The sequence below is a fragment of the Oenanthe melanoleuca genome, chromosome 2, assembly GCF_029582105.1.
Source record: "Oenanthe melanoleuca isolate GR-GAL-2019-014 chromosome 2, OMel1.0, whole genome shotgun sequence".
NCBI classification, from domain to species: Eukaryota; Metazoa; Chordata; class Aves; order Passeriformes; family Muscicapidae; genus Oenanthe; species Oenanthe melanoleuca.
The window spans coordinates 5711295-5738802 of record NC_079335.1 but is presented as its reverse complement, the minus strand read 5'-3'; the positions used below and the strand labels follow the sequence as shown (position 1 = coordinate 5738802).

Genomic DNA, 27508 nt, shown 5'->3' with positions numbered 1-27508 from the left:
ATATGGAAGGGGAAGAACAAGTTACACATCATCTGCAGTAGAACGTGAGCTTTTACCACCTGTCTGTAAAGGCCAAGTACATAATTTTGAACTTCCTTAGTTTCTGCTTCCCATTGCATCATTTTTATGCTACAAGCTACACAATTTAAAGTCAAGGTGAGACCATGGGTTTTTCCAACTTTCTTCCCCAATCTATCAAGCAGGATAAGCTATTTAAGCAACAGCTTATCTAATAAATAAGCAGGATCTATTTAAGCCTGCAGGATTGTTTGTAGGTTTTAAGTTATAAGTAAGCTTTTTGCTACACATGTCTTTACATCAGTCACTGGAAAAGTACCTGCTTCTGACAGATTAGGTCATATTCACAAATATTAGGTAACTTATAGGGTGGAGAAAGTTGTTTGCTCATGACATAAGAAAACAGATCCAAGTTTACACTATCCTAGATACAGAAAGGAAAAAATCAAAAAACTAAATGTGATTTGGTTCTCTCAAACCTTGCCCCTGTTTCAGCCATTTGGCTTGTTATTGCCCTTCAGATACACCCCATCATTTCTGCAAGTGCAAAAGAATGGAAATTATAAATCCCTTGCTGTTAATTCATGAAAGGGGTGAAAACTCTGTATGAAACCCAAGGCAAAAAGGGTAGTTAAGTGAGCACATAAACATACAGATTTTACTTCTGTGTGTAGGAAATCTGCAGGAAAGGAAGTGCTGAGTTCCAGCATTGTCTGCAGGCTCTGTGCTCTCACACCAATGGGATGTGCAAGTCTAGAGAGGATGAAGAGTCTGAATGTTCTCCTGATCTCTTACTCATCTGAGCCCTCTATCTTCTTGCCCAGTTTGTTGTGGTTCCATTGACTTCCCAAAGATTTCCCCAATAATTTTGTTAGAGAGAGAGCAAGGTCAGGTCTTGTAGTCAGCAAGTGGCTCCAGAGTGTCATTCCAACCAGATTTGCTCTCTGTGAAAATGGATCCCAGGCAACAAAATCTAAGGCAAAACTGGGGTTTTCCCTTTGGGACAAATGGTCCAATGCCAGGGCAGACCAGTGCATCTAAGCACAGTTTTATTCCATCACACACACCCCATCTATTTAATTTAAACATTTTCAATGTAAGCACTTGAAGGGCAATGTCAACACAGCAAAAGTGCTTATATCTAAATGGACCAATTTCTTTACACATTTCTTCACACAGTTAATGGGTATATAAGGAAATTTAAACAGAAAATTGAAATTGCTGCATTCAAATCCATATTCTTGTTCAGTCTGATCATGGAAATTCATATATAAAATCACAGACTCATAGGATGGTTTGAGTTGGAAGGTACCTTTGAAGTTCACTTAATTCCAACTCCACTGTTGTGGGCAAAGACATCTTTCATGGATTATGTGGCTAAAAGCCCTCTCTAACTGATTGTATCTGAATTTTTTAGCTTCTTATAGCAATGAGAAAAAGAAAAAGCAGATGAACACTAAGTAAAACTGCACAAGTGAAGATCATATATCTCTGATTACAGCTGCTAGAAAGGCAGTGAGTGTTCCAGCAGTTTCCATTATAAAGATAGTCACAGAAAGCAGGACAATTCTTTCTCTGAAGTGGAAATGGAAAAGAAAAACTGAAACAAGTGAGAAACCTAACCCAAAAACAATTACCTCAAACCTCCTGCCTCTCTTAAAAATTAATATTGAATATACTTGTACAAAGATATATCACAATTAATATACTGGAGCTGTGCTCTGCACACAAAGCACTGCCTAAAGCTCTGCCTCTAGAGGCTAGAGCCTTTCAGACTAGCTATAAAAATGTCCCTTTCTGGACATAAAGGAAGTCATGCACAAATCATCCATAACTTTGCCCTCTTGCTGTGGCATCATTGCCTTACCTGGGACACAGTTTTTCTTCAGGTGGAATGTTTTGAGGCAGCTGCTAGAGTGTGTGTGTATCTAGTTATTTGGGTTCCTTTTGCTTATCTTACATGTTTGGAAGGTTATTAAATTATTTAAATATTTGCATCTCTGAAGCAGTGCCATCATTTTACAGATAAGACACAGACAATATTTTTGTGCTCTTTGTGTTCCCTGTTTTAACATCTAGACTGTAGGAATTCTTCAGAGAACTCCCTGTCAGTGATATCAATGGTAAATCAAACCAAGCAGCATTCTTTGGCCAGAATAATAAATTAAGCAAATTCTTCTAAAAGGCTTACATTACATTAGAAGGCACAGAAAATTCTCTAAGTTTTCTAATTTATGGTCACATCTCATACATAATGTTAAGCTTCAGAGGTACTGACCACAGGATAATGTCCTAGAGATCTGTTAATGCTTTCCTGAACCTCAGATTAAATTCCTGGTTTGTCAAAATTCAAACCTGGATTCTATTTCCCATTCTATTTCCCATTTCTATTATTCTATTTTCTATTTCTATTTTTTTCATTTATGAAATTTATGCTGAAAATATAGTCATAGTTTTAGTCTTACAAAATATAAATAAACTAACTACTACGCCACTTCCACAACTTCATTTTCAATTAATAAATTACAGTGCCACTATGGAAGGAAAATTTTAATTCATTTTTTTACATAATACAGCTGATTTTTTATTTTCTATTAGTGCCAGAAAGAATTTCTAAGAAAAGAATAAGACAGTTATTCTCACTTTAGAGTCTTCTCCTTGCTCTTTTTTCCACCCTGAAAAAATCTTCAGGAGCATTATTTAAAATCCTGAACCAGGATGCCATTTTAGATTATTTGCTGGGAAAGACAAGAGCACCATCTTCTTTCTATGTTGACTATGTCAACTTTCCTATCTTTTATTATTACTTGCCTAATTTGCATAGATACATGAAGGCACAAACTGCAATCACAGCCTTTTTGTGTCAAGTCTTTTACAAGCACAATGAAAATGTCTCTCTCTGCAAAGTTTCTGCAACTTCTTTTATAGTAAATGCACAGAAATAGGTGTGATTCAGCTCATCTTAAAATAGATATGTTAAATTACTCCTTCAAATTACCTGTTTCTCTCCTCTGGCTATAAAGGGAGACTGGTTGATTAGCTTAGGTAGAGACACCCACAGCACAGATTTCAGCTCTTAGATAAGATTATTTTTATTATTTTATTTTTACCACAGATTTCCAAGGCATCTTTCATCTCACAGCCATAACTCAGGTTACAGATAATTTATTGCCTGCCCTTTGGATACATCCTAGCAAACCATTACAGGACAACTGTTTCCTGCTGGTAGAGAAAGCTTGGTGAAATAAGGTTTTTTAGAAAGCCAATTTAGAAATCATGCAAGACACCCTCCCCAGGGAAGAATCATTATTACCTCTAGCTAGTAAGAGTATATATAGATATGTCATGATGAATGAATATTGACTTCTTATGTAACAAAATTTAAACTGACATCTAACTGTCATCTATAGAACTCCAGATACTTAAATCCTAATTGTTAAGATATTCTGCATCCCACAGTCACTAGGAAACCCTGACCACCTTATTATCAAGGAACCATCACTCCCTGCAACATCTCTAATCTGTGATGATTTCCCAAGCAGAACACTGGGACATAATCCACCATCCATAAGGATTTTTTAAAGAAAGTCTCAGAAATACTTTTAGTGTCCTTACACAAATACAGTTGCTCCTTCCTAAAACTGTAGTAATTTAGTTGCTACTAGATCCCAAAGTCTTTTATTTCAGATGATGCTGACACTTTATCCCCTTGGTTGTGTAGCAAACTCTTTATTGCAGAATTACCTGCTAAATATGAAAGTAAGACGTGAAGAGGCAGAGATAGATGAGAATGAAATCATGCTAAATTAGTTTGTTACTGGAGAACCCCTCTAACAAGCGGCCCCAGACATGCTGGATGCTCCTTCACATAATCCCTCACTCCCCTCTGCATTTTAGATCCATGGAAGGTCATCCCTTAATTGGTGATACACAGCTTTCAAATAGGATGCCTATCCCTTTCTTGTAACTAACTAAAAAATGTAAAATACAGCTTTTAGAAAAAGAGAAAGATGATAGCAAAACAGAGAAGATGACCCCAAGCTGGGCAGGACTGTTGAACTGAGGGAGGGTAGGAAGGGATCTGCTCAGGCTGCATCCATGGACCTCGACTGTGTGAAGCAGTGAGGTGGGAGTTCCTCTTTTCTCCCAGGTAGCAGGCAATAGCACAAAGGGAATGGCTTCAAGTTGAGCCAGGAGATGTTCAGATTGGATATTGAGAGAAATTTCTTCACAGAAAGGGTTGTCAAGCACTGGAGGAGGCTGTCCAGGGAAGTGGTTGAGATCATCCCTGGAGGTATTTATAAGACATGTGGATATAGCACTGGGGGACATGATTTAGTGATGGCTTGGCTCATCTCAGGGGTCTTTTCCAAACTAAATGATTCTATGAAAACACTCAGTTGTGCTATTTATCTCTTCCTTAGCTAACATAAATCCAGCACAGCAGCATCTTCTGCAGAATTTCTAGTGTTTTCTAGACCTCTGTTCAGTGTGTCATTGTCCCTCTGATATATCCTTCCTCAAGGAAATATGAGGTCACTAGAGCTGCCACTTACATATGATACTGCTTTGAGTTCACACTGATTTTGGTGATGCAAGACAAACTTTCAGTTTTATTTGTCATACCTCTAGAAAGACAATATACCTGCTCTTCAATCTTAGCACCAAATCTGCTGCACCAACACTCCAGGCACCTGAAGCTCACAGGAATTTACAGCTCCATGGACCCCTAGGACAAACCCTGGTTTTGTCTCTGATGACTTCAAGGAGCTTTGTTAATAAATAAAGGTTGTCTCCTGCATAGACTTCTGGGTACATTTCTGGGGGTTTTCTCCACTTGTGATATAGATAAAAAAATTATGTGTTGTTTTGTAACAGTTGATTGTCAAGATTTTCATAATTTGTTGCAAGCTGTCCATTTTTGTCACCTTTTTGGCACTTTGTGAACAGGAAATATCAGACCTTATTGCAGACTTTAAGCTGTGATCTGTTATTTAGTTTGCCCATTTTGACATCCCAGTTTCAAGTACCTTTCTACTGAAACTTTAGTGAAGAAAAAAAACCATACCAATACTAATAAGCACTGATTTCTAAAAATTGAGGCTCTGAAATCAAAAACCAGGGTTGAAAATGCCACATTTTTCATGTACTGAGTTGCAAATCTGCTTTGAAGGAAGTTTGAAAACTCAGTTGCTGAAGGTTGAAATTACACATTCTTTGGCAGAGGAGCACTCATGCAGACCCTCCAGGGCTAAAATAAACCTACTTGTAAAGTGCAAAGACAACATTTTTCAGGCATGAACTCGTTCAATGCATAATCATTTTCGTAGTTAAATGTTTGAAGAGACTTGTTTTAATTTTGAAATATTATGTTTTGCATATTTATATTTAGAATAAATGGAGATGTTATATTTCCAAAGAAGACACCATAATTTTAAAATTGCTTGATCAAAAAGTTCAGGATGTTTTCTCCCACAGAGTGACTTTTGATTAAAGCTGCATATTTCTGAGAGGAATCTTTTATCTTAACCTTGCCTTTTGACATTTTGAATTAGCCTAATGGAAAGAATTATATAAATCTACCTCTCTACCCATGCATAGATTCAGTGATGATAAAAAGCAAGAGGTCCCATTAATTTCCTTGTATGAAGGATCCTAACATAAATACAGTCTCTTATCACTGATTTGTTCTATAAACCAAGGTTTATTTCTCAGACATACTGAAATTTAGATGATGGAATAACTGACCTGCTTGAGATCAGCAGAAAGTTTTATTTCTTAAATGCTTAATGCTTTGTCAAAACAAACAGAATCTATGTTTTTTGTAGTGCTTATTTCTGTTCCTAAACTCATTGCTAGTTCCCTAAAAGTTTGTTTAGTCAGAGAATTCTTATCTGTTCTTCAGAAACTTGTGTGAGCAAATACTAATTCCCTTTGTTTATATAGCTCTGTGGCTGCCACTCTGTGTATTTATTTCAAATATTAATCCAGGTAGCAAAAATCTTTGAGTAAAGTATGGGACATTACAACAACACATAGTTTTTCATCCATGCAGAAAACATGAAAACCATTGTCTGGGTGCAATTTACCTACTGAACTGGTGCAAATGGCTCACCAATGTTTAGAGCAGTGCTGGATTTTAAAGGAATCTCAAGACTGAAATGTACATCAGAGTGAAGGCAGCAAGAATCACTGTGTGGGGAATTAAAGGCATGTAAGTGAACCTGGAAGAGAAGAGAGCTCCATGAGGCCAGTTCCCACTGGAGTGGTCTGAAACAGCTGCATGGCCAGTTTGACCCAAAGGTGAAGTCCATCCTTGGCCCCAGGCACCAGAAAGAGAGCACTGTTGGCTCTCTGCACATGAACAGCTGCATTCTGTCCCAGCCAGGCCTTCAGGTGGCCACTGATGCTGAAGTTTTGTGTTTCAGACTCACTGTCCAGGGGAAGAGACTTGTGGCACCTGTTGGTGCTTGCAGACCCTTCCTGGTTTTGGCTTTCTCCACTGACCAGGTCTCAATTTTGGGTTGGGATGCTCTTCAGCATCTCCAGCACTGTGGGACCTGCTCCACTTCCATCTGAGTGATCTGACCCAGCTTCTGGAGGGGGGGATTGAGGGTTTCCAGCTTAGCTGAGGGTCTACAATGGAAATTCTTGTAGCCACAAATATTATTCAGCTTCCATCCTTTGACGCATTTATGAAAGGCCTTGACTGGAAGATGATTGAGACATGCACATGGAAGTATCAGGTCAGTCAGTAACATCTTCTATTTGCTCATTTTTACTATTTTTTTCTCTGTTTCTTTCTCCTTTTCTCTTGGGATATCATGCAATTAGTTTTGTTTAGATTGTGAATTAATAAGTCTTAAAAGGTCTGGTCACAGAGTCACAGAACTATTTGGGTTGGAAGGGACCTTAAAGATCATCTCATTCCAACTCCCCTGTCTTGGTCAAGGGCAGCTTCCACTGGACCCCATCCAATCTGGTCTTGAATGTTTCCAGGGATGGGCTCATCTCTTATGACCTCACAGCTGAACTTTTCTAAGACAACTCATCCCCAAAACACCTTCTCTCACAGCGAAGTGCCCTCTGGATATAATTTGTATTTATCAGGTATGCTTTAATTTATATAGAAAATGCCTATTTATTTTCAGATTACTTTTAATTAGCTTTGAAAATAAACCCATGTGTTTTCTAAAGCATAAATTTCTACCCCCTTTTCTTCATACTTCATAAACAGCAACCTTACCTTCACTTAATGGAGGAAGAAATTACCTTTCAAAAAATTATTGAAACTAATGACTGCAATTTCATACTGTTCCACAAGTCATGGTGCTGTTTCTCCTTGCTCTAATGAGCAACTAACTGCAACTGTTTGTTTTGTCTGCATTAAGAAGCCATTTACAAGAAAAGGTTTCTCTTTAATAATCAAAGCAGAATCCCTTCACTGGGAGCTGCTCTGAGATAGTCAAACATTAATGAAGAGATTAAGATCCCTGCTTGGTTATTAAAAACAGGCACAAACAGTTAATTATGGAGCATATCAGAAATGCAAATAACCCTTCAAATTATGTCTTAGGTGAAAGGTAGTCACAGACTTAATTTAATTAAATCATTTAATTTATAGAAAAAGGAATTCAGTGGATTATGAACTTCTATAGTTCAGACAGAGGTTACAGAATTGTCCTTTGTTTTAGGGACATGGGTTAGTGGTGGATTTAATGTGTTAGGGTAATGGTGGGACACAATCTTAAAAGATCTTTTCTAACCTAAATGATTCTATGATTCCATGATTTTCTGATGCTCTTACTTTTTAATTATTTCTTTGCATACCACAATTGAAATTGTGCTTCTTCTTGTCACCTAAAGTCAGCTATTCCATTTTATAAAAAAGCATAGAATTGTGGGTACACAATTTTACATTACCAATAAAGAAAGATAATGTGTAATGGCAGTTACAGCTACTTTTTCTTGACTTGTCTTGAGAAATATTGTATCTTATCTCTCTGCCTTTTATGAGAAAAATGGAGAAATAACCACATTCCTTGGCTGTCCTTGGCTTTCTGCACTTTTAAACAATAACCCAATTTAGTTGACTAAAATTAGATGGAAGACTTCTACAGTCTAATAAAGATTAGCATAGCCTGTGATAATTTTTCTTAAATACTTTGTGTTACTTGTAATTACATTTTCAGGTCAAGTTTTCAAAAATATTTGTCTATTTGGAGTATTAAGGATGGACAATATGGTAGTTCTGAATGGAGAAAAAAAGGAGATCAGGACACAAATAAAAGTCCTGAGTAATTTCTTTAGTTATATACCATGCAAAATATTTTTTTCCTCAATGTTCACCTAGCAAAACATTTCCTTGGCCTGTAAGGTAAACAAGTAGGCAAGCTGGTAGCAAATGAGTATTGCTGGTTGCAGTACATGGGAGTGAGGCATAGTGGGTTGAAAACTTACCCCAAAAAAAAAAACAAAACCAATTGCAGCTTTCACTATTAAAGAATAATTCTATTTCAAAATGGTAATGCATTCAGGTGGTGTGTAACCACTGCAAAACACTGCAGAGGAGATGGAATTTATATACTTTCTGAGATTGGGTTTATCAGGCATCTTCAATGTTGTAATTCACCCTCCAAGTCTCTGCTGGCAGCAATGCTGCCAAGATTTATCCCAAGCATGCCATGTTCTTTAACTTCCCCTCTTCTGCACTGCTCTCCACTTTCCTCTCTTTCATACAGTGCAGAACTTCAAGACAAAACTGCTACTCCTAACTGTTTCTGAACACTGCTCTTTCTCACAGTGTTTTGAGGAATGACCTTGTGTGCTTAAGAGCAAAAACCCATGTTTTAAATACATGTTTTTAAGATAAGCTCCTGCAGTTTTTCAGCTTGTGCCTGTAGCCTGGAAAACAATGAATGACTGTATGTTCATTACTTCTGTAAATCCTTGGCCCAAAATTTATACAGTAGCTTAAAATCTTATGGTAAACACTTAGTGGGTGATAAGACAACTCAGCCAAGGAGCTAATTATACAAATGATAACTGTGAGGTGGCATCCTCACCTTCCCTGCCCCTCTAGCTGTTCATGCTTGGGTCCCACAGGCTCAGCCCACTGTGTGCTGCAGGCAGACACCTTCCCATGGTGACATTAACAGGCTGTGCTGCTGAACAGCACCAGAGGCCAAAGCCCCATAAATCCACTCAGAAAGGCATTTCCAGGGTTTAAATTCAGGTTATGTCTGCATTAACTCAGCCCTGTAGGAAGAGTGCTGAGGGCAATGGAGTTTGTGCTGTTGTGAGCTGCACATGAATGGGCAGGGAGCACAATTTGTTCTCCACAAGCCCAAAGCAGTATTCATTCATGGTATCTATTAAAAGACAGGAAGCTGAATTTCGTGGGGGTATAAAATCTGCATAGCAGCAACTAAAGACTGTGCACAACAAGCCTTGCTCCCTCTCTCCTTTCCATTGCTCAGAAAGGAGGAGAATAACGTGGAACATAAGTCCTGTGAGGGAGCTGGAGTGGTTTGGTCTGGAGAAAAGACTCAGGGGAGACCTTTTTGTTCTCTAGAACAGCCTGAAAGGAGGTGGGGGTCAGGCTCTTCTCCCAGACAACTTGTGATTGGACAAAGTGAAATTACCTCTAGCTGATTCATGGGAGTTTCATGTTGGATATAAGGAAAAATTCCTTCCCTGAAAGCGTGGGTAAGCATTGGAACAAGTTCCCTGGGGAAGTGGTGGAGTCATTATCCCTGGAAGTGTCCAAAAAACAAGTAGAAATGTCACTCCACTGTATAGTTTAGTGGGTAAGGTGGTATTTGGCCCAAAGGTTGGACTTGATCTTGGAGGTCTTTTCCAAATTTTATGATTGCATGATTCTGTGAAAAGTCCCCAGTCACCAGTCTTGTCTTTAGAGAAACACACCTTGCTAAAAATGCTTAGGAGTATGAATGAAATGTCTATGTTTTTATGAATATACTTGTGCTCACAGCATGTTTCTGTTCAGGCACCCTGACTCACCACAAGCTAGTGGTCAGCACTGAGGACAAAAGTGACCACAGGGGCTCCTGGGCTCCAGCACAGCCCTCCTGTGATTGAACTGAGCCACACAGCCCATTCCCTTCCTAAACTTTACCCAGGACATGGATGAACTGTGGGCCATGGGCAGGTCACCAAGGCTTCCTGCACAGCCTGGCAGTCCTGTGCCATGGATGGAGTTCTTTCTGCACACATTTTGTTAGTCACCACCAAGGGACTGCCTAGTACAGACTTCAGCAGAATTATTGCAAACTACAGGGATTTTTGCCTCTGTTGCTAAAAACATCTAGTGGGAAGCAAACATTGCTAATGCTGTCAGTTCCCAAGGTTTTATTGTAAATCCTGCACATTTAATAAAAATAAAAAGCCATGTGCATTGGAAGATAAATACTGCCTCTTATTTATTTTATATACTTCCATATTTTATATATTTTGTTACTGCATATATTCACAGATTTTACTTTATGAATTTGCATAATCATTTCCAAAATGAGCTCTCAGTTTTCACAGATCCAACAAGCCCGATAAGAGAAAGATTAAAAATACTTCCTTTAAGCCAAACTCATGAATTCCACTTATTTTATAGTCATTCTTGCTGGTGAGGTAGGAGTTTATTCACTGTTTTATATCACTCTTCTTTTGTTGCAATGCTATTTTAATAGGAGTGTCTTATTGAAACATGCACAGCAATTTAATTAGCTCTACCCCAGGTGTCCACATTCTGAGAGAGATCAGTGGCATGAAAAACACCCACATTATGGCCTGTGTACCTTTAAGTTCAGTCCCATTAAATAATGCTCTCTTGCAGATCTATGAAATCAATTAGGAAGTACTTGCAAAGATAGCCAAGGAGAAACTGTTTAAAGCCTTAATGGCTTAAATATCCCTTGTCTTGATGTTAGCCCTATAAAGCTATTAGAGCCCAGTCTGGATTGCATTAGCACCATGAGAGTCAACTGCTAATCCTGTAACTGCACTGCCAGGCTCCCCTCTCCCTGCCCATGTGTCAAAGTGAATTGTTCCTACAAGAGGTGAAAGAGTATTCAGTATTTTGTAAGAGGGAGAAGAACATACTATTTTGTAAAAAAAAAAAAAATATAAATAAATAAAGTAAATATAAAACATAGCTTATTCTGAACAGGAGGACTTTGGCTTTTTAATTGTTTGTTATTGAATGTTTTTTTTGCCCCAGGAAAGGAAAATTTTAGCTGTCTTCACTGATGTTTATTTCATCACTATAAGACTATTTATGCCAGAACCATTACTGCCATAATTTGAGGATATTTCCAGAGGTCAAAGGAACTTCAGGAGATTCTCAACATGCCAAGGGAAAATTACACTGGACTATGTTGTAAAATAATATTGTTTCTTCCTTGAGGATAACAAGATGTTTATCCAAACCTAGACTAAATTATTTATATATTCACTGATTTTCCAAGGAAATTTCTTTATTCAGCTTTTGAGTTTGGGAATTTTTTTAGGTGATTTTCTGAGATTTTGGTTTAACTATTTCTGATTTATGAAACTTGTCTAATAATTTTGCATTTTAATTGAACCAGACCTCAAAATTGAACATTTTTCTTTTAATTAAAAAAAAAAAAATGGACAACCTTAAATACATCAAGTAATATTAAACTGGAAAATTGTCAGAAATGAGCCACATATAAGAGACAAGCTTTCAAATCACATGGTGAGAATTTCCTCTGCTTTTCTGACAGACCCAAGCCCCACACCAGAGACAACCCCTTACCCAAACAGAGATGAACAACTATGGATCATTAGGGAAAACCAGGTTTGGATCCCAGTCCAGGCTCCCCTGTTCCCACACAGGGTCTCCTTCTCCATGCCACCCCACCTGCATCTTGCCAGGTTCCTCTGGGACCTGCTTACCTGTCTGTCCTGCAATTGTAGCAAACAGCCTGTGGGGAATCCTGGATGGGATCTTCAGTCCAGCTCTTATCTGGTAATACCTGGAGAGAAAGGATGAAAAATTACACACTGCTAGAGAAGTGATCTCTTGGTCCAACCTAAAATTCTGTGAGAGCACATCCTGGGCATCTGCACTCAAAAGTGCTCAAGAGAACAGCAATGCTCAGGATCTTTTCTTCTGCTTTTCAGCTGTAGTTAAAGTGGGTTTAATTTGGCCCCTTCTATTTTACACCAGGCAGAGTGGACACAGCAGTCTGATGTGTGAAAAATGAAGAAAGATTGTGAAAAGCATTTGGCCTCCTATAGGAAAAGGAGACATAGAGAAACATCTATGATAAAAGGCCCTGAGATCAGACAAGGAGTGACAAAAAATTAATATAAAACAAATAAACAACAACAACAAAAAAAAAAAACCACCAAAATAACAAAAAAAAAAAAAAAAAAAAAAAAAAAAACAAAACCAAAACTTCAGTGGAAAGACAACAAAAGTGCTAACTCACATCTATGACCATTCAAACTAAGCATAATAGTTATTACTCTGCTGTTCCATGTTGAGTCTACCTTACCAAGGAAATGTCAGCATTAATCATTTTTTGTCCAGAGAAAGGGGAGTCTCCCTCACTGGAGATATTCCAGAATTGTCTGGACACAATCACATCTCATGTGCCCTGGGGTGAGCCTGCATGAGCAGGGAGGTTGGATCAGATGGCCACTCTGGTCCCTGCCATTCCATGATTCCATGATTCTATGATTCATAATCATATCTAAACCAGTTATTCTGGTTGTTTTCTATCCCATAGGGGATCCCTGCATTAGGTGAAGGAAGACAGAAAAAGAAAGCATCAGCAATTTCACTGGTTTAAGTTACACATGGAATCACAGAATACCCTGAATTGGAAGAGATTCACAAGGATCATCAAGGCAAACTTCTGGCCCTGCACAGGACACACCAAAATCCCTCCATGTGCCAAGAGAATTGTCCAAATGCTTCTTGAGCTCTGGCAGGTTTGGATCTGGGACCACTTCCCTGGGGAGGCTGTTCCAGTCCCCAAAACATGAGCTCAGTCTAAACAGAGGGAAAAGCTCATCCTAGTCTTCCTTCATCACAACTTCCATGGATGAGGCAGTTCTCAGTACAGCACCCAACCCAGGATATTTTTGCTCAGGATCCTTCCACTAATCCACTGTAACAACATGTTGGTGCCAGTCTCCCTTTCTCTGGATTTTCCCTCCTTTGGTCTCTTGGTTTATAAATTCCTTTAACCCACTAGGGTTTGTAGATAGTTTTGGCCCAATTTTTGTCCCAGCCTCTAAATGCAAAAGTCTTTTCCAGCTTGAACCATTCTGTAACTTCATGAAAACACCAAGTTGTCTGTGAACTCCTGTATGAAAAATCTCACCCATGCTACACTTGCCAATGAAATCGTTGCTAAATGTGTAATACTGAATGAACTAGATCTGTCTTTAAGAGGTTAAAAGGTGAAGAGTTTGATGGGAAGAAAACAAAACAAAACCAAAAAAGCACTACTCCAGAGGCAATTGTTCCATGTCTTTCACAGCTGAAAGCCCACATTACTCTACCTGCTTCAGCTGGCAGCTCCTTCCCAACTGGGATATAACTCCAGCACAACCTTAAACATTTCCGTTCCAGCCAAGAGCTTGGGCATGAAAACTCTGTTTACATGTTAGTTTTCAGGAAAGAAAATAAAAGCAGCTCATATTCTAAATACACACAGCATCTAGTTAAACATAGCAGCAACCAAATCTAAGCTACCTGATCTTTTTCTCCACTATGCTGTTCTTGCACTATGCAGGAGTTTTTAATTGATAGTATTGATCCTGGTTTTTTCTAAAGCAAGTACAAGAATCATGCCTTAAGACCATTTGAATTTTCATTATAGTTTTATGCAATACAATTTTTTTACTGACAAAAATACTCTGTGTGGACTACTCATAAATTCTAATAACTTCCAAATACCAGTAACAGGATATTAAAGTAGTGTTACACATTAGTGTAACAGGACACTCCTCCATGTGCAGATATTTAAGATTTACCGTGTGCCCATTCCACTAGATCAGCTGCAAATAATAATATTCTATAACTGTCTGGCCACTTCTTTGTAGATTTTTGCTGCTCAGAATTGTGGTGGGTTATCCTTGGCTAACAGCCAAATTCCCAACCACATACACTCTCCCTCCCCCTCATCAACAGAACAGCAGGAGAAAATAGGCTGGAAATAGGATGGGATAGAGACAGGGAGATCACTTCCCAGTTACTGCCACTGGCAAAATTGATTCAACTTCGAGGAAATTAATCTAATTCATTCACAATTGGGTAGTCAGAAACAAACCCAGACATTAAAATAAAACCTCTCTCCAGCCCACTCCCTTCTCCCAGGCCTGGCTTCAGTCTTTCAAACTCCTCTCAAGCAGCTCAGGGGGATGGGGATGGGAGTTAGCATCAGTCCATAAAAGCACCTCTCAGCTGCTCCCTCCTCTTCACACATTCCCTGCTCCAGTGCAGATGCTTCCACAGGCTGCAGTTCCTTCAGGGAATCTATCTGGGGACCTCCTGCACACCATGGCAATGTCAGCCTTCCCTCATTGTGTGTCTCATGTTCAGAAACATCCCACACACCCTTAAATATTTCCAGTAGGAAACTGATCTCCAGTGGCTTGGCTGGCTCTTCTGATTAAGCCACCTAAAGCTGGGGAGATTGTGCAGAGGTGCTAGGGTCACACTCTCCTATAATGGAATCAGAGAATCATGGAATGGCTTCAGAAGGGACCTCAAAGCCCATCTCATTCCACCCCCTGACATAGACAGGGACACCTTCCACTAGACCAGGTTCCTCAGAGCTCCATCCAGCCTGTCCCTGGACATTTCCAGGGGTGGGGCATCCAGAACCTTTCTGGGCAATGATGGCCATGCAGTCACAGCTCTCAGCAGACTGAGGCATTCAGCTCCTGGAGGATGCTGGGCAGATCTTTATTTCCTCACTGTCCAGGCAATACTGCCTTGGATATCAAAAACACATGAAGGTACCTCAGTACTGGTGACTTCATAACAAGGTTAGTTCCAACATTCATTATGTCCTTTGCCATATGGACTAGGTGCAAGAATACAAAAGAAATAGGTCTTCATCTTATTTAAACCTTTCATTATTCATCCCCTAAACTTTGGTAAGTTCATTTGGATGGCAGAGATGTTGTAGGGGTCACAAGTAGTTGTCTTCCTGTGTACCCACCAAACTGAACTGGTCAAAGTAGAAAATGCATAGCAAAGTCACAGAAAGCTAAGGAGCTCTCAGACTAAGGTCCAACTCCGAGAATGAAGGTCCAGATATAAAGAGAATGCAGAGACTAGCAAGTTCTGCACTATTATGGATTGCAGCCAAAAATGTAACTCATATTTTTTAGGTGACCAAGCATGTTTTAGTTCTTAATAAAAAGAGTAGCAATAAGCAGTTATTAATAAATTATTTATTGCAGATTGGTTGGCACCTAATGCCAAAAAGTCTGGCCTTCACAACACACTGGCATAAAGGAGTTCTGGTATAAATCATCATGGAATTAGATACATTCTTCCTAAAGAAAGACTTAAGAGAATATTCCTCTAGTCAGAAGACACAAGAGGCTTTTAAATGTCCTGTTGTTGATTCAGTTGTGCATATAAGAGCATTGCAAAGACTTGTACCTCAAGGTGCTCAGTTGGATAAATAGCAGAGGACAGAGATATAGAGGACCTCAGATCCCCCCAACATCTCAGGGATATTCACAGTAAAGAGCACACAGGGCAGTGAAAATGTTAAAGGCTCAAACTGGTAGATTGAAATTAAAATTACAGGGAAATACTAGTGCTCATAATTTATCAGTTTATTCATTTAAAAATTAATAGTTTCCTGAAAATATTTTCAGTGACAGTTTCAGGCAAAACATTAAAAACAACTCCAGAGGAGGTAAATAAAGGAGATAAATATCACAAGCAGTATGTAAGCAAAGAACCTTGGGTGGTCAGAAAATCCCAAGGACATCCTCATTTGAGTTTTACAAGAATTCTTATTGTCCAGTTAAAATAAGCAACCTCCATATAGGAAACTGTACAAAACCCATTACCTGTTGCTGGTTGCTGGGATTTTTTTTCCTATTTTTAAGCCACATACAAATATTTAAATCATTAGATGGGCAAGCATTATCCATTCCTCCTCACAGCTTCCTCTATGCCTTTGTAACAGGGAGGAATTGCCAAACAGTGACTTTATAAGCAAAACCAAAAATATGAAAGTTCTTGTTCCCACACTGTAAAGCTGGATGTTACTCATAATAGCTTGAGCATTGTGAGGAGGGGTTTTCTGATCAAAATACAGGAAACCAAATATGTTATGAAGTACACTGCAAGATTCAGAGTCCCACACAATTTCTTCAGCAGCCACACAGATACATCTCCACTTCCCCATCCCACTGTCCCACACCTCTTTGTTGTACCAGCCTGAGTGACACTGAGACCAACATATAAAATGAAGCCATGTTGTTTTGAGCATAAATAAAATATTTTTTCAGTGCCTCCACAAAACCCCACACTGTTGGGTGACTGAACACTGTCCTCAGTCCCTGCTAAGGGACAGGACAAGGAGGAATGGCTTCAAACTTGAGCAGAATTTATTTCACATATTAGAGAGAAATTCTTTACTCAGAGGGTGGTGAGGCCCTGCACAGGTTGCCCAGAGAAGCTGTGGGTGCCCCATCCCTTGAAATGTTCAAGGCCAGGCTGGATGTGGCCCTGAGCAACCTGGTGTAGTGGAAGGTGACCCTGCCCTGGCAAGGGAGATGAACTTGAAGGTCCCTTCCAACCCAAACCATTCTATGATTCTAACAGGATGGCAGATGGAAAATGGTTTTTGGGGTGTTAACACTACCCATCTGCTCCAGTGAGGCACTCTGAGCTATTAATGGCATAAATCATGCTGAGAAGCAACAGGTACACCTGACCATGCAGTGTGCCTGGTTTTCCTCAAAACAAAGTGAACCATCTCCAGCTGGCTCTAAATGCTCTCATCAAGGAGTAGCCTCATAGTCTGGTCTCTTCCAATCTCCTCAAGATAAAGTTTGTCTCCTGAGCTCTCCTGGAGTCTGCATGATCTGTTCCCACCTGAGAGGAGCATTGGCTGTGTGGAGCCTGCAGCAGCACAGCCTTGAGGGTGGGGGCAATGCAAGCACATGGCTTCTCCCTCTTTGTGTAAGTTCTCTCTGAATTTCAGGCTTGGGGAGAAATCCTACAGACAGCTTTGTCTCTTCTTACCAGATGAGTGACCCTCTCCAAAATTATGTGAAGCATGACATAAAAACTACAAAGAACAGGACATGATGTGAAGATCAAAATCTATACTTAAAACTGGAGAATCAGACTGAGGCAGACATTGCAAAGGCCACCAAAATAGTTACAGGAGGTGCCCCACCATAAGTGTGTAGGAAAGCACTGCTGTGATATAGAGCTGACAGTAGTGATAAATGAGATATTGCCTCCAAAAATAACGAGCTATTTTTCTCAGAGAACCTTGGTAGAAGTGGCATGTGAATTGGACACTTGGTAATACAGACTTACAACAAATCCAAGAAATCCATAAAGTTACAGAAGGGCTGGTGAGGAAAAGAAGCTGAACAGTCATTTTGCAAAGGGAGTGGAATGGACATCACTTGGCTCCCTAAATGTGGCCCCAGAAATACACAAGGTTTTACAGTAAATTTTAAGGAAAAAGAATAATTAGTGAATAAATGAGAAACTGCAATAAATGAGAAACAGTACAATTCCTGTTTTGCTGCAATTAGGCTGAGTCTGGCTCATTAGAGTTAGGCTAGGCAGTATCTCTTTTTGAGTAAACATCTGGTTTGTGATTGTTTTTTTTCTCCCTCTTTAAAGGGAAGAACTGTGCAGAAAAACTTTATTCAGTGATGTAGGGAGAGCATGGAAAATTGCCAGCTAATGTGATATAGGAATTGTGAAGGGAAGATCAGGAAACAGCAGGCTGATTTCAAGAACTAAAGGAACTTGGTACACTTAACTCAGCAAAACAGAGCAATCAGATCCCCTCTCTATCTATAAATATATTGGGAGGAAAATAATCAGGAAGAAAGAAGACTGAGGTACAAGAAAGTACAACATTGGCACAAGAACAAACTCATATAAACTGCCCATGAATAAATCCAGTTTAGACATAAAAACTGCAGCTGGCAAAGGAGCAAGACTGTTTAAAAAAAAAAAAAAAAAATCAAAAGAGCTCCTACCAGAAGCAGGAATGAAAAAGCCAGTTTGTTTTTAGGGGAAGCTCAGTAAATTTCAAAATGATTTATAAGCCATGGATCCTTTTTATTTGCAGGACAATGTTATTTATGCAGGCAGTGCATACTACTCCAAGTCACTTCCCTCTTGCAAGATAAACTGCATGGGTCACCCCAGTAGCAATGAATTTGCCATCCCCACCTTCACTGGCTGCTTGTGAATTTTTAATCTTTAAAATCAAACAGCTGGAGTGGCTTCTTTGTTTTCCCGAGGCTGGACACAAATGAAGCCCTGCTGACCTGCACGGACTCCCCTCTCTGGTTTGGAGCCTCCCTGGGGAGCCTGGCTGCACTGACAGATGTGCTGGTGACACCCCTGCCCAGGCAGGGCTGCTGACACTCTCAGTCCCTCCACACTGAGCTGCTCAGAACTCCTCTCCTGCTGTTAGGATAATAAAACTCTTTTGCTACAGATGACACATCACATCATCTCTAGTGACCTAATCACAGCACAGGGCACTGCTTAATTTTAGAGGATTTACATCAAAACCAACAAGAGCAGGGTGGTACCAGCCCTGTTTCTGGTGCTTTGGACTCCATCCTCCCTTTCCTTCCTCCTCTCAGATTAATACCAGGGTCTCTCAGCTCTCATCTAGTGCTGCAAGCTGCTGCCTGCTTGCCCTCCCCTGCAATTGGCTTGTAATGACACTGTGAACACCAGGTAAAGAAGGGTTGACTGGTTTGAGAGAAGCAATTTGTAAGACGATATTGATGCATCACACCACCAAACCAGGACACTCCCACCAGCAGCACTGACAGACCAGACTGCTCCTCCCTGATCATTCCAGCAGCGTGGAAATCAAAACCTGTGGCTCAGTAACAGTGTCGCAGGAGCCAGACAAGTTCAAATTCCACCTGCTTTGAATTATACCTGAACAGCTCCAAGGCTTAAAATTTCATCCCAGATTAGGCTGCATTTAAACAAGCAATCCTTAAGCTAATGCATACAGCAAACAAAGGAGCTGTGTGCTGAGCCTGATGAGTCAGCCTGGAGTTCAGCTGCTCCTCAGAACACTGTTGGAATTGTGCTCCAGGAGCCCCTGGATGTCACCAAATCTTCTCCATTGCATTACTGCTTCCAGGGAGCCAAGTACTGCAGCACACTCTTTTGGGAGTCAGTGAGAAAAAGCCTTACAGGCAAGAAAAAAAGATGGATTTCTTCATGAAAACAGCAATAGAGGAGAGCTCAAATCTCATTGCAAGGCTTAACTTCATGGGCTTTGAAGTCAAGCTCTTCAGATGTAAAAAAACTCATTCTCTCTCTAGCAACCTTGAGACCTTTCTGTCCTGTGCTGATGATCCCCAGCAGAGAATTGACAAGTGTGTTACCATCTGGGGACTTCCTGATAGATATTTCAGAAGTTTATTCAGGACAGAGTAAACATCTGTGGCCATCCAGTCTGATTCCCATAAAAAAAAAAAAGTGATCTATAATCTGCCAATCACACTATTATTTTCCATACAAACAATGGGGACCAAAGCTTAAAAATAAAGCTTTCTATCTGGTTAGCTTCCTGCTGAAAAAGTAAAAACTGAAAAGCAATACCCATTGTTGGAGGTATAGGGAGAATCAGGGCAAAGGCAAGCAGACCATTGTTTAGTTCTCCTTTCCCTTCAGTGAAACAGGTCAGAGGTGTAGCCACAAAAATTCTGCAAGTTTTCATAAAACAAAGAGAATTTTCCTTGTTTGTGATGATAATGCTTTAGGTTACATATTTAACAGTCAATAATTGGTGGATCTTTTAAGAGCATGAGTCACACACAGGTGCACTGTATAAATCCATCCTGTTTTTGTATATAGATATTTTGGTGGGTTCTTTGACTATTCAAACAGAAGATCATGGGAAAAGGTGATAATTTTACACCTAAAATTGAAAACAAACAGATAAATCAGACTGTGGAGCATATCAGAAAAATTACCACATTGCTATATGAGCAAGCACAATGTGCAATACCATGTGCATGAGGAAGTCCTACAATATGACCACAAAATATTTCAGACACATCTAAAAAATCCAGACATTTCTCAATTAAATATTATTTCAATAAGTTTTTCTGACTTAACTCTACCTCAAGCTTCTGGCAGGTTCTAGAATAGCCAGAATAAAAGGGGAGTGAGTGTGGGACACAGGAGCAGGCAGGAGGGGGCTGTTCACAGAAGTGATCTCCACAATTAGCATTTTCTTCTCACCTGTCTGGAAATAGGAAGAACACCTCAGACAGCCCAGGGAATCTTACAGTCCCTATTATAGGAAGGCTTTTCTCAGTCCTGCAGACACAGTGAGATCTGTCTGGTGACCCCCTCTGTGATGCCCAGAGCTGCTGTGCCAGGGCAGGTCAGTCAAACAGCTGCAGTGCTCCCATCCACACTCCACAGACATTTAGCACTTTTTTAGCACTTAGTTTCTACAATTCTCATCCCAGTTTTATTCTCAGGCTCTTTAACTTTTGATGAGGGTAGGTCTAAAATTAATAGGGTGAGCCATACCCTCCTTGCAGTGCAGTAAATGGATTGGTGTCTCAATAAAAGGCACAGTGGGTCTGTGAAAACAATCTTTTCACCTACCAGGAGTCTGCATCATGCAGATAAGATGAAATTGTTCAACTGTAAATTTTGACAACCTTCTTCTTATTTTTTCTTATTTTATTATGATACCAAATCCTGTTTAAAAACCAGATGCTGCCTGGTTCTGCAGGCCTGAGATGTGCTTGGTGTATTCCTTCTCACCCAAGCAAACAGTGCACATGGGTTCTCAGTATCTTCAGAAGTGCTCAGCATATCCCCAGATCAAACACAGATACTTGTGTCCTGAGTCCAGGATTCAGGGCTATAAGTTCCCAAGAACATACTGCTTTGGGCATAATGTGGAAAAAATATTCCCAGCTTCTGGCAGAAGAGCTCTAGTGTCCACAAAGTGTTTCAGTGCATCACTGGAGGAGAGCCTACACCTGGCACTCAGTGCTTTTCAGCAAGGATTTCATCTGGATCCAGGTAAGACAAAACCTTGGCCATTTTACAGCTTCCTGTAGTTTCACCAGATCATCTCTCCTCTGCAGAAACTTGCATTCCCACAAGCCATAAAATCTCCAGCCTGTGAAACCCAGCAGCTCTCTGACAATGACACCAGCCAGCTCTCTTTCTATCTCCTTTATGCTCACCTCAGGGGCTCTTGCCCTTTTATGCTCATCAAGGTAGCAATGCTGTCTTTTATTTAGTCCCATATTCATACTTTTAAAGCAATTTGCCCTTTACTTCTCTTTCCTTCATCATAGCAAGGTAGAGGTGAAGAGGAGTGGGCAGTAGAATAGTGAACAAGGAGTAAAACGATAGAAATGTTCTTTATTGTTGGAAAAGAAAGGCAGGGAAAGGAAAGGGCAGAAAAATTAAGACCCCAATAAGGATATGAGCACTTATACTCTTGTCTCAAAAGCAATAGGAAACCTTGAAAACATAGTTTAATTTAGTCTCACAGTCAAGTAGTAACCTTTTCCAATCTGTTCTTATATTACATGAAGAGCTAAAGATGAGAGATTTTGTGCTTTTCTAACTGAAGCACCTGGAAAAACTTACACTGATTGTTTGAGAGAGTGAGAGAGAGAATTAACCCTCACCTCGTCTGGGTGCAATCAAGAAACTAGAAAAATTATTTAATAGATATAAATTGAGCTGAATATTCCTGGAGATCAATTCAAACCTTTATATTACTTTTTTTTTTTTTTTTTTTAGTAGAATAAGGCAAGCATCATGTCTCATGAGATTTCTAAAGTGCTTCTGTAATGCTTGTAGAGTGAGATGGGTAAACAGGTTGGGAGATGTGGTTATTTACATAACATTTTGTTTTGTATCTCACTCCCGGAAACAGGAGAAAAATGAAAATGATAGGCATGAAAGGGCTTCTCAGAAGCTGTTGCTTTAAAAATGGTGCCTTTTTTTCCCCACATCTCAGAAGGCTGAAATCCAAAATGATCTTTAAACAAAGGTACAAACTATGGGGGACACAATGTCTAATCCAGCAAACCAAGGAGAGACTTTCACTTTATTCATAGCCTGGTAATTGTCCAATCCCAAACAAATGCAAAAGCTGAGTATCTTCCAGCCACTGACCCTGAATTAGATTCCAAAAGAAGGAGCTTTAGGGAAATGAGCAAAGGGGAGATGCAGTGTGACCTGACACACAGTGAATCACAATCCCAGGACAAGTCACTTTACCTAGTGCACCCAGCAGATCCCTAAATTCTGAACTGAATCTCAAATAGCAGGAGCTCTCATGCAGGCAGAACACTGGTGGAGCAAGGCTGTGCAGACAGGTCTGTGTGGTCTCAGACCTGTTTTGTCTCATGGCTGTGCCTGTACCTCTCCCAGTTGCAGAGGGATCTCCAGGTCCATGGTCCCAGAGCCATTGCTCTGCTCCTGCTCTGCCTTCACTGGGCTCAGTTTCAATCCTCAGAACCAGAGAGGAGCTTCCATCACCTTTCTGGAGCTGGAAGGTGCCTCCACTAAGGTGTGTCATTTGTTGGAGCCCAAGGGGAATTCACAGTCCTGCCACCCCTGTCCCAGAGCAATTTGGGGTGCCAGTCCCTCCTTCACAGCACTGCCCAGCACCTGGGCCGTGCTCTGCTCAGGTGCAAGGTGGGAGCATCTGGCAGAGCACACAGCACATTCCCAGGGGAATGCAGAGCTGTGTGAAACTGAGCCCGGGGGGGAATGATCAGCACCACAGCAAAGAGAAATACAAAATTCAGCATTTCTGTCTGGGTCCAGCTCAATTCCTAAGGTCAGAAAACAGAATCTCTTTTTCAGAATACAAAGACACTGCTTCAGTGGTTTCTGCTGAAGTGCAGCTTTATCTGTTCTGGGGTATTTTGAGAGGAGTATGTTTTTTCATTCAACTGACAGAACCATAAGATAGCTCAAGTGGGAAGGGACTCATCACTGGATCCCAGAAATCATTGAGTCCAAGTCATTCATAGGATTAACTAAAACTAATCCACATGACTGAGACCATCATCCAGACACCCCTTGAACACCAACAGCCATTTCCTAAGATATCTCATGTGGGTTTCAGAGAGGAATTTAATCCTGTTCTCTTTTGGAACCTGATTCCTAGAACTCAGTGCAACTCAATGTTCTCCTGTTAAAGAGAAGGGGATTGCAATGGTCCATTTCTTCTCAAAATGAGGTTCTTAGTTCAGACAGACAGATTTATTTCTGAGGGTAACCCCTGTGAAATGTAAACAGAGATTGATGTGTGTGTCATACATGTAACAACTCAAGAAACTGAAAAACAAACAAGCAAGCAGCATTTCCTATTCTGAAAGACTAAAGACCTCAGTCCAGAACCAGAAAAAAAAAAAAAAAGCACTCAAAGAATAGCTAGGAAATGTGGACACTTTTCAGTGTCAGAATGGAATGTGGAGCAAAATGTGTAGACACATTTCTACTAAACATCATTTTTTGGATGTTTCACACAGCCTGTACAACTCCATAAGAAAAGAAAGTGATGTGCCACAAAACTGTAACACCTCTGCTCCTGTTATAACATTACTTTCTAGGACTGGAAGTAGAATTTTTAGAAAAGGGTAAATTAGAGCTTCAGTGTCAGGCAGGAAAGGATCATTTCAGCTTGCCCTCTCAAATGATAAAATAGGATGTAGAACCTGGAGAACAACTGCATAGAAACCAGGACTTAGGTAAGTAATTATTGGAGCCTGTATATCTAAGAAAGCAAATTCTAGTCCTTGAAAAACAGCTTGAAAGACAGTGGCAATTGATGGACAAACCAGCTGTTAAAAGGAAAATTTAATGGGGTGCAAGAAATTAAGGAATTGGAAGAACAGTTAAAACTTTGGAGTAACATCAAAGACTTCTGGAATGCTTACAGAATACAAGGTAGAATTTTTGCAAGCAGAAATAAAATAAAGGATTCATAAATGCCATATTTTTTTATTAGGAAAGGAACAAAACCATCAAGAATTTACAGCCTCTGACAAAGAAACAGGAAAACTGGTAGCACAGATTGAAGAACTGGAGAACAGAAGTAATGAGGTTTTAGACAGTAAGCTGGTTGGAACAGCAACTACAAAGAATTAAGAAAGTGGTAAAAGAATTAAAAGAGAATGAAGAAATATTACAACAGCAACAGTACAATAACCAGATTCAGATGTCTGCTTGACAGTTTAAATTGGATGATACAAGACATTGCTACCTGCAGAAAGCCTCTCTGATCAATTGCTAAAGGAACCATTGGAGGCAGAACAGGAAGCACTAGTGACAAAAGAGAGATTGCAGCCCTTATTAGAACAAATAGAACAATACAGGGATAATTTGATCAGTAAAAATTAGGAGATATTGCAGCTGAAGTGACAGAAATGCAGGAAAAGCACAGGACTTCCACCATCACTCAGCTTTGGTCAGAGAATGCACACCTGGAGAGAATCCTGAGTGTTGTGGGCTGACCTTGGTCAGCTGCCAGCTCCCTCAGTTCCCTGCCTCAAAAGAACAGTGGGAGAAAGGAAAACAAAAATATTCTTGGCTCAAGATAAAGAGAGAGAAAGCACTTACCACTTACCATCACAGGGAAAACAGACATGGTTTGGGGAAAATTATTTATTTACATTTAAAAGCAGAGTAGGCTGATGATAAACAAAAATAAACCACTTTCTCTGCATCAGCTCCTTTGTTTTGAGGCTCAGCCAGACGCATCTTTGATTCCTGTCTCCTCTCCCTGCTTTTTTCCCAGTCTCAACCTTCCTCCTTCATTCCCAGCTCCTCCAGCTCCTTGCCCCAGGGACTGTGTCCTGCAGCCCCACAGAGCCCCTCCCTGCTGTCCTCAGATCCTGCACAGTGACCCTTCAGCCTTCCTTGTCCAACATTTTCAAGAGACAGATCCATTATACAATATCTGCATTATATTTCCTCTCCTAACCTTTCTCAGGAAGTGGGTGGTCTCTATGTCTACCCACTCACTCCACAGAAACAAACTCATTGCTAGATGTGGGATCCCACCAAAATTCACCTATGTTTCTCATTGAAATGCTGGCAGCATTGAAGGGACACTTCCCCCTCTACCAAGAAGGATGAATCCTCTCTTCTGAAAGCACACTCAGTGCTGGCACAAGCCTGACAGCTCTAGAGATGAAAATCCCATTTTCTGCTGAATAGATTCAGCACTAACAACTACACTGAAACCTCTTCACAATGTTTTTCATCAATATGAGTCCTCAGTCCTTTACAGTAAATCTATACAGAAAGGTGAAAAGAATTTTCATTCCAAATTGTATCATGAATCTGTCCCCTCTGCTCAAGCTCTGATCTCATCTTTGAGCTAATCCTAAAAATATTAATATTAATAATGTAAGAATTCACAAAACCTTGTGTTTCAGAAATTTTCTCCCAGAAGAAATTATTCACAGACAAAAAGAATAGAATCAGAGCAATACTGAACAACACAGCAGTAGAGACAAATGATGATGTGTCCACCTGAGCTGCCACCAAATTCTGGAAACACCAAGAGTTTGCAGCCACTTATCTTTGCAGCAGTAAAGCCTCCAAGTTATTTGCAAATCTGCTCTTGGTATGAGAGGGGCTTCCTTCCAAATCAGCTAGAAGTGAAACCCACACTTATCTTCCACCAGCTTCCACAGAAAAATATTCTTCATAGAGTCACAGCATCATAAAATGGCCTGGAATGGAAGTGACCTCAAAAGATAATCCAGTTCAGCCTTTCATGGGAATGGAAGCCAGGAGGGCATCACCCAGGAGCCAGAGCAGTCACTCCTGAAAAACCTCCAGAGATGGGGACTGTGCAATGACCCAACCCCTGAGGTTGTTCCAGTGAATTATTCTTCTCACTGCAAAAACTTTCTTTCTTATAAGGGATGAAACCTTTTCTGGTGTAAATTGCCATTTGTCTTCTCCATGTGGTTCTTCATGAAGAGACAGTGTGTCCTCTTTGCAATATTGTGATGAGATTCCCTCTGAGCCTTCCCCTCTCCATGGAGATGAAACCTTCAGTCAGAAGAGATCTCCTCCTGTCATTCCTCAGAGGTTGTGTCCCCCCAGGGCTAGGACCCTGCACTTGTGTTTGACAGACTTCACACAGCTGCTGCTGCCTGCTGCTCCTGTCCAGGTCCCTCCTGGCATGCTCACCTCACCACCAGCTTGGAGTCCAGGGTTCAGCCAGTCTGGCCATCCAGGTCATCCATGGATTTGCATCTTCCTCACAGAATTAAAGTCTCACTGGCTCCCTTTTAGAGTTTCTCCACTATCCTTAATTTTTGCAGGACTTTCAGTGCCTGAGCTCAGTGGATTTTGTACCTTGTTAATTTGGCTAGCAGAGAATCTTGAAAAATAAAGGATATTATCTGACACCAGGCTAAGCTTGGGATTGGACCATCCTAACAGGCCTGACCGTTAACTAAGTTCTGCAGAGTCCTGAAGTAAAGCAGCAAGTCAAGAATAATCCAGCATTGCTTCCAAGGAGGGAAGAATAGGACCTGAGAACAGGGTGAAATTTTAATCTGTTTACTGGCAAGATGATAGGATAGAAATGGTTCAGCCCTGAGAAGACAAGGCTCCCCCACTGAACCTTCCAGTACCTAAAAGGGGCTTATAAGAGAGTGAGGAATTTTATACACCAGCAGATAGCGACAGCATATGGGATTTTAAACTAAAGAGGAGAGGTTTAGATTAGATATTAAGGGGAAATTCTTTACTCAGAGGATGGTGAGGCCCTGGCACAGGTTGCCCAGGGAAGCTGTGGATGTCCCATCCCTGGAAGTGCTCAAGGCCAGGCTGGATGGGGCTTGGAGCAACCTGGAAAGAGGAAGGTGTCCCTGCCCATGGCAGGACAGTTGGAAAAAAATGAGCTTGGAGGTCCCAAACCCAAACTATTCTATGATTTAGCATTCTTTCTTTATAAAGTTTTAAGTGATTGAGCTACCCAGAGCTGCTCCTATTTGAGAGTCTTCACATCCATCCTTTCTTCAAGCTCTAGTGTGTCTATTCTTTATTCTTTCCACTGTTTCACAAAATTTATCTTGTGAGGACATGTGAGTCCTGCAAATATCTAAACCAAAGAGATTTAATGGGTCAACAAAAAAATTACAAAATTTTAAAGCCACAGCTTTATCAGTATTTGTGGTGAGTTTTGGTTGCAGACACCACTCCAAAAAGTCACATTAT

At 40.4% G+C, this 27508-nt stretch overlaps 1 protein-coding gene across 2 annotated transcripts in view; it reads right to left on the bottom strand.

Moving 5' to 3' along the window:
• Nucleotides 1-27508, bottom strand: part of FAM135B (family with sequence similarity 135 member B) — a 186984-nt gene that overhangs the window by 86821 nt on the left and 72655 nt on the right. For both annotated transcript variants that reach the window (XM_056484144.1, XM_056484145.1), the window contains exon 3: nucleotides 11950-12029. In XM_056484144.1, the coding sequence (XP_056340119.1) occupies nucleotides 11950-12029 (80 nt within the window). The remainder of the gene's footprint in view (nucleotides 1-11949; nucleotides 12030-27508) is intronic.